The sequence below is a fragment of the Triticum aestivum genome, chromosome 5D (assembly GCF_018294505.1).
Source record: "Triticum aestivum cultivar Chinese Spring chromosome 5D, IWGSC CS RefSeq v2.1, whole genome shotgun sequence".
NCBI classification, from domain to species: domain Eukaryota; kingdom Viridiplantae; phylum Streptophyta; class Magnoliopsida; order Poales; family Poaceae; genus Triticum; species Triticum aestivum.
The window spans coordinates 558,385,670-558,401,304 of NC_057808.1; the positions used below are offsets into that span (position 1 = coordinate 558,385,670).

At 47.5% G+C, this 15,635-nt stretch overlaps 3 protein-coding genes across 3 annotated transcripts; all 3 read left to right on the top strand.

Moving 5' to 3' along the window:
- Window positions 1-5,799: 5,799 nt before the first annotated feature.
- LOC123123866 (pentatricopeptide repeat-containing protein At2g35030, mitochondrial) lies at window positions 5,800-8,203 on the top strand. The gene has a single exon (XM_044544510.1). It carries the CDS (start codon window positions 5,859-5,861, stop codon window positions 7,743-7,745), a length of 1,887 nt encoding a protein of 628 aa, XP_044400445.1. The 5' UTR covers window positions 5,800-5,858; the 3' UTR covers window positions 7,746-8,203.
- A 1,374-nt stretch (window positions 8,204-9,577) lies between these two features.
- LOC123123868 (pantoate--beta-alanine ligase) lies at window positions 9,578-12,109 on the top strand. Its single transcript, XM_044544512.1, has 4 exons — window positions 9,578-10,341; window positions 10,693-10,806; window positions 11,061-11,195; window positions 11,832-12,109. The coding sequence occupies exons 1-4, from the start codon at window positions 9,763-9,765 to the stop codon at window positions 11,952-11,954; spliced, it is 951 nt and encodes a 316-aa protein (XP_044400447.1). The 5' UTR covers window positions 9,578-9,762; the 3' UTR covers window positions 11,955-12,109.
- A 176-nt stretch (window positions 12,110-12,285) lies between these two features.
- On the top strand, window positions 12,286-13,918 carry LOC123123867 (aspartyl protease AED1-like). Its single transcript, XM_044544511.1, has one exon. The coding sequence runs from the start codon at window positions 12,563-12,565 to the stop codon at window positions 13,799-13,801; it is 1,239 nt and encodes a 412-aa protein (XP_044400446.1). The 5' UTR covers window positions 12,286-12,562; the 3' UTR covers window positions 13,802-13,918.
- Window positions 13,919-15,635: the final 1,717 nt, after the last annotated feature.

The following is a 15,635-nucleotide window of genomic DNA, read 5'->3' on the forward strand; positions in this document are numbered from 1 at the left end:
ATGTAGCAGATCCGTTGACTAAACCTCTCCCTAGGGCAAAACATGATCAACACCAGGACGCAATGGGTGTTCGATTCATCACAATGTAACTAGATTATTGACTCTAGTGCAAGTGGGAGACTGTTGGAAATATGCCCTAGAGGCAATAATAAATGGTTATTATTATATTTCTTTGTTCATGGTAATTGTCTATTGTTCATGCTATAATTGTGTTATCCGGAAATCGTAATACATGTGTGAATACATAGACCACAACGTGTCCCTAGTAAGCCTCTAGTTGACTAGCTCGTTGATCAACAGATAGTCATGGTTTCCTGACTATGGACATTGGATGTCATTGATAACGGGATCACATCATTAGGAGAATGATGTGATGGACAAGACCCAATCCTAAGCATAGCATAAAAGATCGTGTAGTTTCGTTTGCTAGAGCTTTTCCAATGTCAAGTATCTTTTCCTTAGACCATGAGATCGTGCAACTCCCGGATACCGTAGGAGTGCTTTGGGTGTGCCAAACGTCACAACGTAACTGGGTGACTATAAAGGTGCACTACGGGTATCTCCGAAAGTGTCTGTTGGGTTGGCACGGATCGAGACTGGGATTTGTCACTCCGTGTGACGGAGAGGTATCTCTGGGCCCACTCGGTAATGCATCATCATAATGAGCTCAATGTGACTAAGGCGTTAGTCACGGGATCATGCATTGCGGTACGAGTAAAGAGACTTGCCGGTAACGAGATTGAACAAGGTATTGGGATACCGACGATCGAATCTCGGGCAAGTAACATACCGATTGACAAAGGGAATTGTATACGGGATTGATTGAATCCTCGACATCGTGGTTCATCCGATGAGATCATCGTGGAACATGTGGGAGCCAACATGGGTATCCAGATCCCGCTGTTGGTTATTGACCGGAGAGGCGTCTCGGTCATGTCTGCATGTCTCCCGAACCCGTAGGGTCTACACACTTAAGGTTCGGTGACGCTAGGGTTGTAGAGATATGAGTATGCGGAAACCCGAAAGTTGTTCGGAGTCCCGGATGAGATCCCGGACGTCACGAGGAGTTCCGGAATGGTCCGGAGGTGAAGAATTATATATAGGAAGTCAAGTTTCGGCCACCGGGAAAGTTTCAGGGGTTATCGGTATTGTACCGGGACCACCGGAAGGGTCCCGGGGGTCCACCGGGTGGGGCCACCTATCCCGGAGGGCCCTATGGGCTGAAGTGGGATGGCAACCAGCCCTTAGTGGGCTGGGGCGCCCCCCATGGGGCTCCCCCCTGCGCCTAGGGTTGGAAACCCTAGGGTGGGGGGCGCCCCACTTGCCTTGGGGGGCAAGTCTTCCCCCCTGGCCGCCGCCCCCCATCCAGATGGGATCCTGGCCGGCGCCCCCCTCCCAGGGGGCCTATATAAAGGGGGGGAGGGAGGGCAGCATTATTACAGCCTTGGGCGCCTCCCTCCTCCCCTGCTACACCTCTCCCTCTCGCAGAAGCTCGACGAAGCCCTGCCGAGACCCGCTACATCCACCACCACGCCATCGTGCTGCTGGATCTCCATCAACCTCTCCTTCCCCTTGCTGGATCAAGAAGGAGGAGACGTCGCTGCACCGTACGTGTGTTGAACGCGGAGGTGCCGTCCGTTCGGCACTCGGTCATCGGTGATTTGAATCACGGCGAGTACGACTCCGTCATCCACGTTCATTGGAACGCTTCCGCTCGCGATCTACAAGGGTATGTAGATGCACTCCTTTCCCCTCGTTGCTAGTATACTCCATAGATGGATCTTGGTGAGCGTAGGAAAATTTTAAAATTATGCTACGAGTACCAACACGTGGGAGGGACATCGATACAACCTGTTCCTCCTAGAGCAGCACCGGCTGGCGCAGGGCTAGTTCTACGACGAGTGCGGGGGCGAGAAGGCCGTGTCGGCCATAGCCGTGATGAACCCTAATTTCGTCGCAGAGCAGTGTGCCATCTATGATGTCGTCCGCGCTCAAGCCACTGCTCGCCAGAAAATAAGGATGGCAGGATACGGGCATAATTTTGTGCCCACGGGTAGTACCCATACCCTACCCGTTAAGTCATGGGTAGGGCACGGGTATAGCATTTCACCCATGGATATACCCATACCCTACCCGTTTATACTAAACATGTGAACCTTACCCATGATAAACAAGTGTACCTATTTTAAAGTTGTGTTGTGAGATTGTGAACCTATGTTAAAGTTGTCACCAATTATCATTTTGAATTGAGATAATTGTCATGTAGCCATCTATCTACTATTGAGTTGAGATCAATGTTTTTTTCCTCAAATGTGTTATAGATGAATATAAAATTGTGAATAACTTGTATACTGTTTGATCTACCCATTGGGTACCCAATGCAAATGGGTACCCATCGGGTATGGGTACGGGTAAAGTTTCGTACCCATGGGTACGGGTATGGGTAAATTTTTGTACCTATTGACTATACAGGTATGGATATGGTATTGCTCTACCCGCCCCATACCCTACTCATTGTCATCCTTACCAGGAAACGACCGCCGCTGAGGCGCAGCTCTGGGCGATCGCAAAGGAGAACAAGGTCAGTTGCGTCTCCTACGTGTCGCCAATGAACCATCCGGCGGCCCGGCGGGACAACAACAGCCCGGTTAACTGAACAGTCCAAGTCAGCGTATATAATTGCCCAACAGGAGGCGCGGGTATCGCACGCAGCCAACTTCTCCCGGGTATAGTCCCACCTCGTCTGTGAGAGGAGATGACGCAAAGATTTCCAACTATATAAAAGGTGTTGCTGCTGCATTTGAATCACAACTACTGAAAACTATACCATAATGAATTTTCAGTTATCTATTTTAAATTACAATTTTTGGTTTTTGTTTGTCTAACTGAATTAAAAAATTAACCAGATGGTAAAAACCAAAATTTTGGTTTATACCGAACACCCACTCCTAGTTGCCGGTTTTAAATTTTTAAAAAAATCATAGTTTAAAGAAAAGTCCACAAGTTTAAATAAGTTTATCGATATGATAGAAGTACACGAATGGAACAAAAAGTCCATGAAATTGAAAAAAAGTTTATCGATTTGAGAAAAGTACATAAATGTGCCAAAAAGTTCAGGAAATTGAAAAAAAAATAAGCACTTCTGTAGGATTTTTTTTCAAATCGATGAACGTTTTCAGTTTTCTATTTTTTTCCAAATTCGTAAACTTTTTTTCAAATCGATGAACTTTTTCAGTTTCACGGACTTTTTTGTCCTTGGAGCTAGGGGTGGGCATAACAACCGACAAACCAAATACCGAACATAAAGAACTATTTTTTTTTTGTTTTTTGTGTTGGTGTTGGAAAATTTCTGCCACATGTTCGTGTTATAATATTTATTACTGTACATAAAAATTATTTGCATTTTCAAAAAATTGTTCACTATTTCATAAATTGTTCTTGTTTTCAAATTTGTTCCTTTTTCATAAATGTTTGAGATTCCCAAAAAAATGTTCGCATTTCACAAATGTTTGACATTACAATATTTTGTTCAGAAACTTGAAATGCTCGCGTTAAAAAAATATTTATTTATTTTCAGAAAGAAAATCATGTTTGGAATTTAAACAAGTTTAATCTGTTTGCGGCTGATGGTTCATATACACTGGGCTGCCTTTTTAGACACCAAACCTCTGCAATTATAGTGGCTAGCGATGCATTTTACTAGCAAGAGGTCCTTTTTTAGAGAGAAAAAAACTTGCAAGAGGTCCTTTGTTCAATTCCCCGCACAGACTTGGGTTTTGGGAATTTCTGCTAACTGCCTTTTAAGTTTTGCTGCCCTCTTCTCTTTCTTTAAGGGTTGCATTGCAAGCCTAACGCAAGAACTGCGGTGGTTAGCAAACTGCGCTTACTTCCACCAGGTATTGTGTTCGAATCCCAGCCCCAGCGCACAATTTTTTATATGTTTTTTCACCTTATTATGTGGTTCTATGTACATACAGCTCTGCCACGTACGGAGGTGTGTATACCTTATGACCAAATGACTATACTGCTTTTATACGGTTTGGGGGGGGGGGGGGGGTGGTCTATCGAAGCATGGCTCAAGTAAGAAATAATCATAAAGGACATCACACAATGCTCATATATACGTACATCATAACATGTCTACGTATTGTCTATATACAAAAAAGATCTTACTCATCACAACAGCTATATACAACATGTATAGGCAGAAATCAATGCTTGTATGGATGGTGAGCACTGAAATCACGACGCTCATATATACATTGTAACATCACTACGTATCATGTATATACAAAAACAAATCATATTCATCACATCTCCTATATATATACATCATACCATCACATCATCTATACATCTACGTACCATCTATGAATGCATCTCACCATCTATATAGAAAACAAAACGACGGTGCTGCGCCGACTTAGTCCGCGTCAGCGTGAGCTGCATCTCCTCCCCGTCACTGTCCATGCGAAAGCTGTGGTCCTTATCCCCAAGGTCCATGGCGTCCAAGCGGTGGCGACGGCGAGGCAGTGAGCAGCTGGAGGGTTGGCGGCGGCGGCGACTAGCGATCCTTGAGGAGGCAAGGAGATGAGGAGATGGGTAGGATATCAATCTCCGTCCTAAATATGGAACACGATCGATCACGTAATTATTATTTACCTAAGGAGAAAGAGAGAGATATGAGATTCCTTCTATCATTCCATCTAGAGATGATTTTTTGAGCGAAAATCATTCCATCTACGTGCGTGTGTGTGAGCAAGTCATGTATCTCGATCGTCGGCTACATAGAATGATTTTCCTCTCAAGTCACAGCCACTCAATGTGAATCATCTTATATCCTTGAAAGCTCTCTTGTACAGAATCCAGGCAAAGCTTTGTTCTGCTGAACATGCAATTCTGAAAATTGTTACACCGAGACATTGCTCTTGGTGAGTTCACACGGCCAGAATTCTGAAATCCTCACACGAGCCGCGTTTTATGCAGTATTTTTTTAATTTATTTGTTGAATTTTGTCTCCTAATATTTGGTTTCATTCAGGGAAACTTGTGAAGGAGCAGCTGCATAAAGGCTTGGAATGTGTTGTATCACACCACCACAAAAGCAAACAAATATAAGACGTTTTAGGTAGCAAGTGTTCAATGCGGAAATCCATTTTGGGTCTAGGGAGCACATGCTCCTGCATGCCAAAAATGGATTTTACAAATGTCAATTTTTTTTAAAAAAATGGATGTTTTTAATTCATTGTCCCGTCCGAATGGCACATGAAAATTGTTACACCGATACATTGCTCTTGGTGATTTCACACGGCCAGTGTTCTGAAATCCTTGCGGATTATATGCAGTATTTTTTAATTTATTTGTTGAATTTTCTCTCCTGATATATTTGGTTTCATTCAGGAAAACTTGTGAAAGACAGCTGCATAAAAGGCTTGGAACGTGTTGTATCACACCACCACAGAGCACATGCTCCTGCATGCCAAAAATGGATTTTACAAATATCATTTTAAAAAAATGGATGCTTTTAATTTATTGTCCTGTTCGAATGGTACATGCAAATTTTCAGAGGGAAAACTTAAGCATTTTGACCCGTGAAAAGGAAACAAGCCGAAGACCGATGAAGCACTGTTATCCCATATGACATGAAAATTGTCGAGCACACTTAGCTACGCTAATATGAACATCTACAAAAAAAGTCAGAATCTTTTAAATTTATTTACTACTGTATTTATTTTGATTTTGCTCTGTTGCACAAACATGTTGAATTCTGAGTACAGGTCAGAAGTGCAGAGATACTGCAGAAAATCGAGCCGTTGCCACTCTCACTTCCTTTATTCCCGTCAGACGGCGGAGCCGAGCATGTCCCGCGCCTTTCTTCGCCGGCGCCGGCGCCGGCGGCTGCTCCTCCGCCCCTCGCTCCACACCGTCTTTCTCCGCCTCCATGGCGCCCTGGCGAACCGCACCGCCCCCGCCCGCCGCGACCTCCACAGCGCCGATGACCAGGCACGCGCGGTGCTCGACGAGAGGCCGCACCGGGACGCCGTCGCCTACGCAGCCACGGCCCACCTCCCGCCAGCGGAGGCGCTCTTCCGCCCGGCGCCCGCGTCCGCCCGCGGCCCCCATCTGGACGCCATGATGCTCGACGGGTACGTAAAGGCCGGCCACGTCGACCGCGCCCGCAGGCTGTTCGACGGAATGGCGGTCAAGAGCGTGGCGGCGTGGACCTGCCTGGTCTCCGGGTACTGCCGCGCCGGGCGCGTCGACGAGGCGCGCGCTCTGTTCGACGCGATGCCGGCCCGCAGCGTCGTCTCGTGGACGGCCATGGCGCAGGGGTACGCGCGCAGCGGGATGCTGAGGGGGGCGAGGGAGCTGTTCGACCAGATGCCGGAGAGGAACGTGGTCACCTGGACGGTCATGGTGAAGGCCTACGCCGACCACGGCCACTTCCAGGAGGCCGTGGAGCTGTTCGACAGGATGCCCCAGAGGAACCCGTATTCTTGGAGCGCCATGATCTCCGGTTTCCTCCGTGCTGGGAAAGTGGATGAGGCGGTTCGGCTGTTCGAGAGGATGCCGGATAGGAATGTGGTTTCTTGGACCACGATGGTCACTGGCTTGGCGCAGAACGGTCGCGTTTCGATGGCAAGAGAGTTCTTCGACAGAATGCCGAGAAACAAGGACATTGCGGCGTGGAATGCGATGGTCACTGCTTATGCCAGTGATGGCCAGATGAACGAGGCTCAGAGATTGTTTGATTCGATGCCCGCAAAGAACCTGGTGAGCTGGAATGCCCTGATCCATGGCTATGCCAAGGACGAGCGTAAGGATGAAATCATTGGTTTATTTCTTCTCATGCTCCGGTCAGCAGTATCTCCTGACATCACCACATTGATCAGTGTCTTGGTTACAGCCAATAGCACAATTGAAGTTGGGCAAATCCATGGCTTCGCTACCACACGAGGTCTCCTGTCAGACACCTCCTTAGGAAACGCTCTGCTCACCATGTACTCAAGGAGTGGCGACCTGCGCTCTGCCTGGCAAGCTTTCAAGATGTTACAAGAGAAGGATGCCATCACATGGACATCGATGATGCAAGCCTTCGCCAACCATGGCTGTGCCTCCTACGCGCTGCAGGCCTTTGCTCAGATGCTGCGACATGGATATAAGCCCAGCTCAACCACCTTCACCGCAGTGCTGTCAGCCTGCAGCCATGCCGGTCTTGTCGACAAAGGCCGGGCAATCTTCGCATCAGTTCACCGCTACGGGCTCGAGCCAACAATCGAGCACCACACCTGCCTTGTTGACATCCTCGGCCGTGCAGGGCATGTGAGGGAAGCAATGAAGATCGTTGCCGCCATGCCATTGGATACACGTGACGATGCTGTCCTGAGGACGCTGCTGGGGGCCTGCATGATGCATAATGAGGTGGATGCAGCAAGGGAAGTGGGGGAGGCTCTTGCCAAGTCTGACGGCCCCTCTGGTTCAGATTCAGATGGCTACTACAAGGTTCTGGCCAATGTGTTTGGGTCAGGTGGGAGGTGGGAGGAGATGGCAGGTGTGTGGAAGGCTATGAAGGGGAGCAAGGTGAGGAGGACGCCCGGGGTTAGCCAGATAGTGGTGGATGCGAGGACCCACATGTTCTTTTCCAGGGATCAGGGGCATCCACAGTGTGCAGAGATATATGAGATGCTGGACGACGCGCTTGTCCCCCAGATGATGAAGAAGGATCGACCGACTGAAACAGTGTGAGCTGATCAATGCAGTTGCAAACTTGCACCCGCTGATCGATCTCTTTGATTTTTTTTCCAGGGTAATCGATCTCTTTGATGAACAGGCCCATTTCATCCCACACACAATGCTTTGACACATAGTACAGATATATGAGAAGCTGGACGACACGCTTGTCCCTCCGCTGATGGTTAATTTGATAAAATACCACATTGTACTTTCCTGACAGAAAAGAGGAATGCCAACCTAGAGCCCTGTGTGCACGGAACTCCTGAATTCCTGAACCACAAGAAATCTGGAACTGTTTTTCAGAATTTATTGATTGATGTATGTGTTGGTGCTGATATATACACCCATCAGATTCCGCTTCTTGTCTGGGATTTTGGTGGGAGGCATGTTTGGTGCTGTCGCTTTTGCTGCGGGTGCTGGAGATCTCACTGGGGTCTGTTGGCAATCAATGAATTCAGAGATAAAGCATGAGAAGGTCTCAAAAGATGGCATTCAGGCCTGTTTTTCCAGATACTGCTCTATACTTCTATGTAAATTTACTAATACTGTATTTGTGATCTGATATTCACAGGGAGAAAAGGGAAGAGCAAAAGGCCAAGAGGATGTTGCTCTTGGGGTTGAATGTTGCTGTGCTGTTGTTACATAACCTGAAGGGATCTTTGAAAGATGGTCCATTGGCAATAGATGAACCGGCATGTGTAGAAGGTGCTGCTGCTTTTCAGTGTACACCAACAACATTGAAAGCCAGCCCAGGGCCTGTGACTAGAAGGTATTTTTTTTAAACCTTTTTGCTCCACTAAATCTTACTTTTAATCTTCCTAAGAAATGCAAGTGTTTATATATGCAGGCAACTAGCCGCAGCATCTCAGAGCCAGGCAGCTACTGTATTTCTCTTACAAGGAAATGTAAAGTGGCCAAAAGGATGGCCCCAAAGAAGATGTTGCTGTTGGGCTGAACTGTTGCTGTGGTGTTGTTACATAATCTGCAAAGCACAGAACCAGGTGAGTTTATTATGTAACTAGTCACTCACTTTATGCTTTAGTTAAATGTGGATCTGGATTGTTGAACTACATGATGATTATTATGTGCCGTTTGCTGTCATAGACAACTAGTAGTAGTCATCATGTGTGTTCTGGTGATGCTTTTGCTGCAATTTCCTGTGTGCTATTTGGTGCCCCAAAATGAGGCAAGGTCATGTCAATTTCTTGCTGCCAAAATAGCAATGGAATCACTAGTAGCAATTAAGGTGTGATAATAACACCAGGGTGGTAAATAACATGTACTGTAGGCGGAATTATTCATCACGAGCCGATGAACATCTGGGATGACCCCCTTCCCTTTGGTTGCTGCTAGTTCTCCTCCGACTCGTCGTCGGTGCCTCCTCTTCGTCCTCGGCGTAGCCCCTGGCCACGTACTGGTCGACGAGGGCCCGCTGGTAGGCCGCGACCTTGTCGGCTCCATCCATGGCCGCGGCGTAGAACTCACGGGACCACCTGGGACGCCTGGCCAGCTCGTCGTCGGGGATGGGTATGGGCCTGTAGGGGCTCGCGATCATATGCTCCATGAGCGCCTGCGTTAGCCGCGTCTTGACCACCTTCTTCTTCCCGGCCGTCGACTTCGTGCCCGGTGAAAGGCCTATGGCCGCCAGCGCCTCCGTCATCTCCTTCTTCCTCCTCAGGACCTCTCCCCCCTCCGGCGCCTCCCTCTCGAGCACAGCGGTCTCCGGCGCGCTCGCCGCCGACCTCCTGCTGTTGCGGCGGCGACGGGCCCCCATCGCCCGCGGTCGCTCGAGCCCTAACCGGAGGTGAGGAAGGCCCAGCGATCAGGTGCGCATTGGCATCGACCGACGGAACGGAAGCAACGTGACGGTTCGCTGTCTTGTTTTTTGAATAAAAAACACTTCTTTCGCTCGATTCGGTTCCCCCGCAAGCCGCCGCAATCTTATCATCTTCCCCGTCGCCTCCAAAACTTTGACTTCCGCTTCCGCTTGGACTCATCTGACCAATTTGACTGCTCTGCTCCCGATCCCATGGCGGCGGCGGGCGAGCCGGAGGTGATCCGGGACAAGGCGGCGATGCGGGCGTGGTCGCGGCGCCAGCGGGCGGAGGGAAAGACGGTGGTGCTCGTGCCCACCATGGGCTTCCTCCACGAGGGCCACCTCTCGCTCGTCTCCGCCGCGGCGGCCGTGCCCGGCCCCGTCGCCGTCGTCGTCTCCATCTACGTCAACCCCAGCCAGTTCGCCCCCACCGAGGACCTCGCCACCTACCCCTCCGACCTCGCCGGGGACCTCCGCAAGCTCGCCTCCACCGGCGCCGTCCACGCCGTCTTCAACCCCCCAGACCTCTACCACCGCGGCGCCGCTGTCTCTGGCCGCCGCGCCGAGGCTCCCGCCGGCGCCGCTGCCTCTTCCTGCCTGGAGGCGGGCGGGGACGGGCACGAGACTTGGATCCGGGTGGAGCGGCTGGAGAAGGGCCTCTGTGGGGCCAGCCGGCCAGTGTTCTTCCGTGGGGTGGCCACCGTCGTCGCCAAGCTGTTCAACGTCGTTGAGCCCGACGTCGCCATGTTCGGGAAGAAGGATTACCAGCAGTGGCGCCTCATCTGCCGAATGGTAAGTAGCAACAGATGTGCAAAATGAGTGACAATGTGCAGTCTGAATATGCTTCTTCAGTGCAGCTGTCAGCTTGATTTACATATATCGAGCACATAGTTTTTGGCCCATTTGATGTCCTTGATCATCTTTGATAACCTGACACATTCTTTTGGGTAGTGCATAATGCATAATGTACACAATGTTGAATTGGGGAGCAGTTTTTGCTCCATTTCAGTACTCATTTTAGTCTGTTTCTGTTTCGATGCTTCATGCCTTCAGTTCCGTTTTCCAAATGCTAATTCCATCAGCTCAGAGTATTTCAATTGCTTCAGTTACTGAGATTGTGAGATATGCTCATGCTGTTTTCAGGTTCGTGACCTTGATTTTGCCGTAGAGATAATAGGATCAGAAATAGTGCGAGAAGCAGATGGTCTTGCCATGAGCTCTCGCAACGTCCACCTCTCGCCTGAGGAAAGGGAGAAGGTTTGTCTTCTGCACAAACTGACACTGCTTTTGCACACTTGTATTCTGACTTTCGAAGGGTGCATTTACAAAAGACAGCAAAATTTAAAATTTCTCACAATGCCTTACCTTTATGATTGTCTTTGTATTATTATTGTTTTGGGTAATCCACAAAGACAAGACTAAGCAGTTGATACATGTCATGGAACAAACAATTATGATGCTCCTATATATGATGATATATAATCTGTCTTTGATAATCGTTTTTTTTGTAGGCATTATCCATTAGTAGATCACTGTTAAATGCTAGAACTGCTGCGTTGAATAATAGCAACAGTGCTAGCGAACATATAAAGGATCAGATAGTGCAGACGCTGACTGAAGCTGGCGGTCGGGTTGATTATGTTGAGGTAATGTTGAAACCTTTTTTTTATTCAAGTGTCCTTAGTGTTTTCTGTAAATCAATTTATCTAGTGATTGACTTCTCAAATAGACACTATCATAGTGTCAAAAAACGTCTTACATTTTGAGACAGAGGGAGTAGCTCACTGTGATTCACTTCCTTTCCTGTTGTGATGCTGATGCTGGTTGTGTCCTAGAGAACCTTTGAAATCTCCATGATGTTAGCTATTGTTTGCATTTGCTGCACCAGAGATCCTAATATCAGCATAATAATTTACACATTTCTTCTGGAACAATGTACCACTGTTTAGATAAACCGTTCGAGTTTTGGTTATTTCAAAAACAAATAATGCTATACTGAGCATCTCAAGTAGTATAACTTTTTATGGTCCCTTTATGTTGTAACAATGGTCCTGGTTGTTTCCTGGAGAACCTTTGAAACCAACATGGTATACTTGTATAATTTGTAGCACCAGACAGTCCAATTCAGCATAATTAGTTGTTTTATTTCTTAGAACAGCATACCGCTGATTTTGGTAAAAAGAAAAAAACTAAGTGGGGCATCTCAGCTTCTCAGCAACATGTTTTTACTGATCATAATAAATTTCTGATTTGTATTGAATGAATCTGTGATGCCAACGCAGATTGTGGAGCAGGAAAGTTTGGTACCTGTGGAGACGATCGACCGCCCTGTTGTCATTTGTGTCGCCGCATGGTTTGGAAAGGTTAGATTGATCGATAATATCGAAATTCATATACAATCCTGAGGATTTTGCTGTCGCCTTGTATATGTATCTCATGAAGTATCACCAATCTGTATTTCTGTCAAAAATAAGAATGATGTTGTACAATGTAAGTTTGTAACAACCACGTACAGAGAACTTGCAAAATCTTCGATAAATGTCTTCATTTATTGTTTCAATGATAGATATGTTGCTATGCCAAAAACATGTTAAATGTTTGGACCACCAGAAGGGATTCTAGCTTTATAAATGAATGGAATCCATTGTCAGGATACCCAAATCCTTTAGAACAGTATTCAAGTGTTGAAGAGGCAGTGATACTCAAGTGCACCGGCATTTATTGTTTGGATGATAAATGTGTTGTTTAAATTGAAGTCACTAATTCCTGCCTTGCTGCTATTCCAAACATCTGTTAAATGTTTGGGCCAACAGAAGGGATTCTAGTCTAGCTTATAAATGAAAGGAACCCATTGGAAGGATACCCAAATCCTTTAGATTAGATCAGTTTCATGTCAATCAATGGCATTCATCTTCAAGAATACCTGGTATATATAAGGGTGCGATCTGCTATATATCCATACAAGAACAAGAAGCATAGAGCCGCTATTATATGCTTGAATTCCTGAGCCACCATGTTCAAGTTACTTGCAGTTCTCCCAGTGTTCTTCTTGAGTTTTGCAATGTCATGGGCGCAGCCAGCCAATGTGACTGGCCTAAGCTTCCAGCTTGTCGCCCTTAGTCGGGTACCTGACTGGGACGCCGGCAATGGCTCTTCCTACACCGCCGAGGACCTGCGCCCATTGGCCTTGATGCCGTCCGACTATGTGCATGGCGTGTTCGTGTCAATCGGCATCGGACAAGGCGGCAGGCGGAAGGTCCTTGCGCTCGACACCAACGCCAGCACGTCATGGGTGATGTGTGAGCCGTGTCACCCACCACTGCATCAAGTTGGCAGACTCTTCTCGCCGGCCGCGTCACCCACGTTCCGTGGTGTCCACAGCAATGACCCTGTCTGCGTCCCACCTTACCACCGCCTCCACTCGGCCAACGGGTGCTCCTTCGCCTTCCCTTCCGCCACCGGGTATCTCGCACGCGACACCTTCCACCTGCGTCATAGCGGGCGAAGTGCTGTGAAGTCTATTTCCGGTGTGGCGTTTGGTTGTGCGCACACCACCACTGGGTTCTACAACGAGGACATCCTCGGCGGGGTGCTCTCCCTCAGCACCACGCCACTCTCATTCTTGACTCAGTTTGGTTCGCGCGCCGGCGGGAGGTTCTCCTATTGCCTCCCCGATCCCACCACCTCGCGCAACCCCAGCGGCTTCATCCAGTTTGGCATAGAAGTCCCAAGCCTGCCGCGGGACGCCCACACGACCACCCTCACCGCGAGTGCCTCGGGCTACCACCTCAGCCTCATCGGCATCAGCCTAGGGAACAAGCGCCTTGACATCGAAAGACATGTCTTCACCAGGCACGGCTGCAGCATCAACCCCGCCGAGACCATCACCAAGATCGTGGAGCCAGCGTACCTTGTCGTGGCGAGAGAGCTGGTGGTGCAGATGAATGAGCTAGGATCAAAGCAGGTGAAGGGGCCGCGTGGCGGCCCGCTCGTCTTCAACAAGATTTCCAGGACGGCGCGGACACGGCTCCCCAGCATGGTGTTCCACTTCGCGGATGGCGGTGACATGTGGTTCACGGCGGGGAAGCTGTTTCTTGTGATTGGCACGACAGCACGGTTCTTGGTCGAGGGCCATGGTTCCCACCGGACGGTGATCGGCGCCGCGCAGCAGGTGAACGCACGGTTCATTTTCAACGTCGCTGCGGGGAGGCTGACCTTCGCGGAGGAGCTGTGCAGTAGGGATGCAGCGTAGGTCTGTTCGTGTTGTATTCTGGAAAATAATTGCCAATTCACATTCATAGAGTCAATGAAAACAGCATCTATCGAAAAAAAAAATCAGAACTTCCAAAATTGGATGAGAAGGGATGGATCTTCCAAAATGCTCCCCACACCCTGTCTGCAGTAATTTTCAAGGTAGTTGAGGTGACAGGGCCAGCTTCTTGCATCCTGCCATACAAACAAACATGTTGCACTTGACTTGAGACCTGGCTAAGTTGCGTTCAATGACGAATGCTGCCTGTTGCCTTTCAGCGTATAGATCTTAACTTGCATATTATTTGCTCTTGCACTCCTCACACTACGAAGGCATTAACCTCCATGGAAATCATTTTTCATCTCTTCCACTGGAGATCTGTATGTAGTACAGTAGCTTTTACTGGAACGATTGTCTTCTGAAACCTGAAATGAAATCCATGATAATGTTTGCTGTCATTGAACCTCGATTGGGATACAGTAACCACTTCTTGCATTAGTTTTCCTATTATCAAATATGTACTATTGATTTCGTCTGGTGTGTGGCCGCCTGATACCGGCGTGCTGTCCTATTTAGGCATGCTTATGTTTTCTTACTTTTGGTTCGTCTTAGTTGATCTGGTCTTTCCTTATTTGTCTGTTGAGATGGTGTGTGAGAAATCGCATGAAGTGTCTTCTTGTTTGGTGATCTTACTGGTCTTTGTAGTTCTTTTGGCATCGGTTTTTACCTGCTTTACTTTGCTGTTTATCGTGCTCAGATTATTTTTCATGTTAGATCTGAGGGTGCCGAGGGTTTAGTGTTGTAGAGATTCCTGATATGTCTAGAGGCTATCCATATTGATAATCTGTATATGTAATTTGCAAGTGATGTATAATGTATGCTGCATATAGATTTTTCACAAGTAACTGCAATTTCAGGGCAATGCCAAGATTTGTTGTCTCAGAAGAGCATATATTTCTATGATGCATGCACGCTTGTATATGATGTGCTATATGCTGAATTTTCTCCTGTTGCTTGCATACAAACGAAATATGATCCTGTTGCTTGCATACAAATGAAATATGATCCTGTTGCCTGCATATATATGATCTCTTTTGACAACATGATCTGCAACTTTGACCACCACGCATTGCAGATTTTGAAACAGTACAACTTTGACTGCTGTCTGAAATGGCTACAGCGTCTTAAAAAAGTGAACAGAGGGAGTAGATGACAACCAGTATGTGAGATATGCAAAGTATAGAAAATAAAGCCCCAAGTTGTCAGTTTTTTATGTAGTGTTATTTTACATGCAAATGAATTGATTATTGCTGGTTTCACTGGCACATATCTGAGCTGACCTACCGTTGTCGCAACCAGCACAGCCGATTGATTGATTGATGATGCCTTTTGTTGTTGAATTGCTCATGTTCCTGGTCTGCTTATGTGTGTTAGAATCCTCCACAGTGGGAGTAACATAGGTAGTAATATCACACATATCTAGATAAAATAGATGATGTGGCAAGCAATAAATGAAGAAAGAGAGACATGTAGTAACATAGCTAGTTACTACTAGTATGAGTAACATCACACATATCAAGACAAGATGAGTCTATAGCCTAATAAATGAAGTGTTGCATGTTACCACACATATGTTACTCCCCACTATAGAGGTAGTAACATTTGCATGTTACTACTCTATGTTACTACCCATTGTGGCTAGTCTCACCGTCTCACACTAGGATAGCCCTTCCTGTCATAATTGATAGGGCTTGTGTGCTACGCAATACATGGCAATTAGGTGCTTCACCTCTTAGTTATAGTGGATGCTCTGTTTCCGGTGAGGCTGAGATGT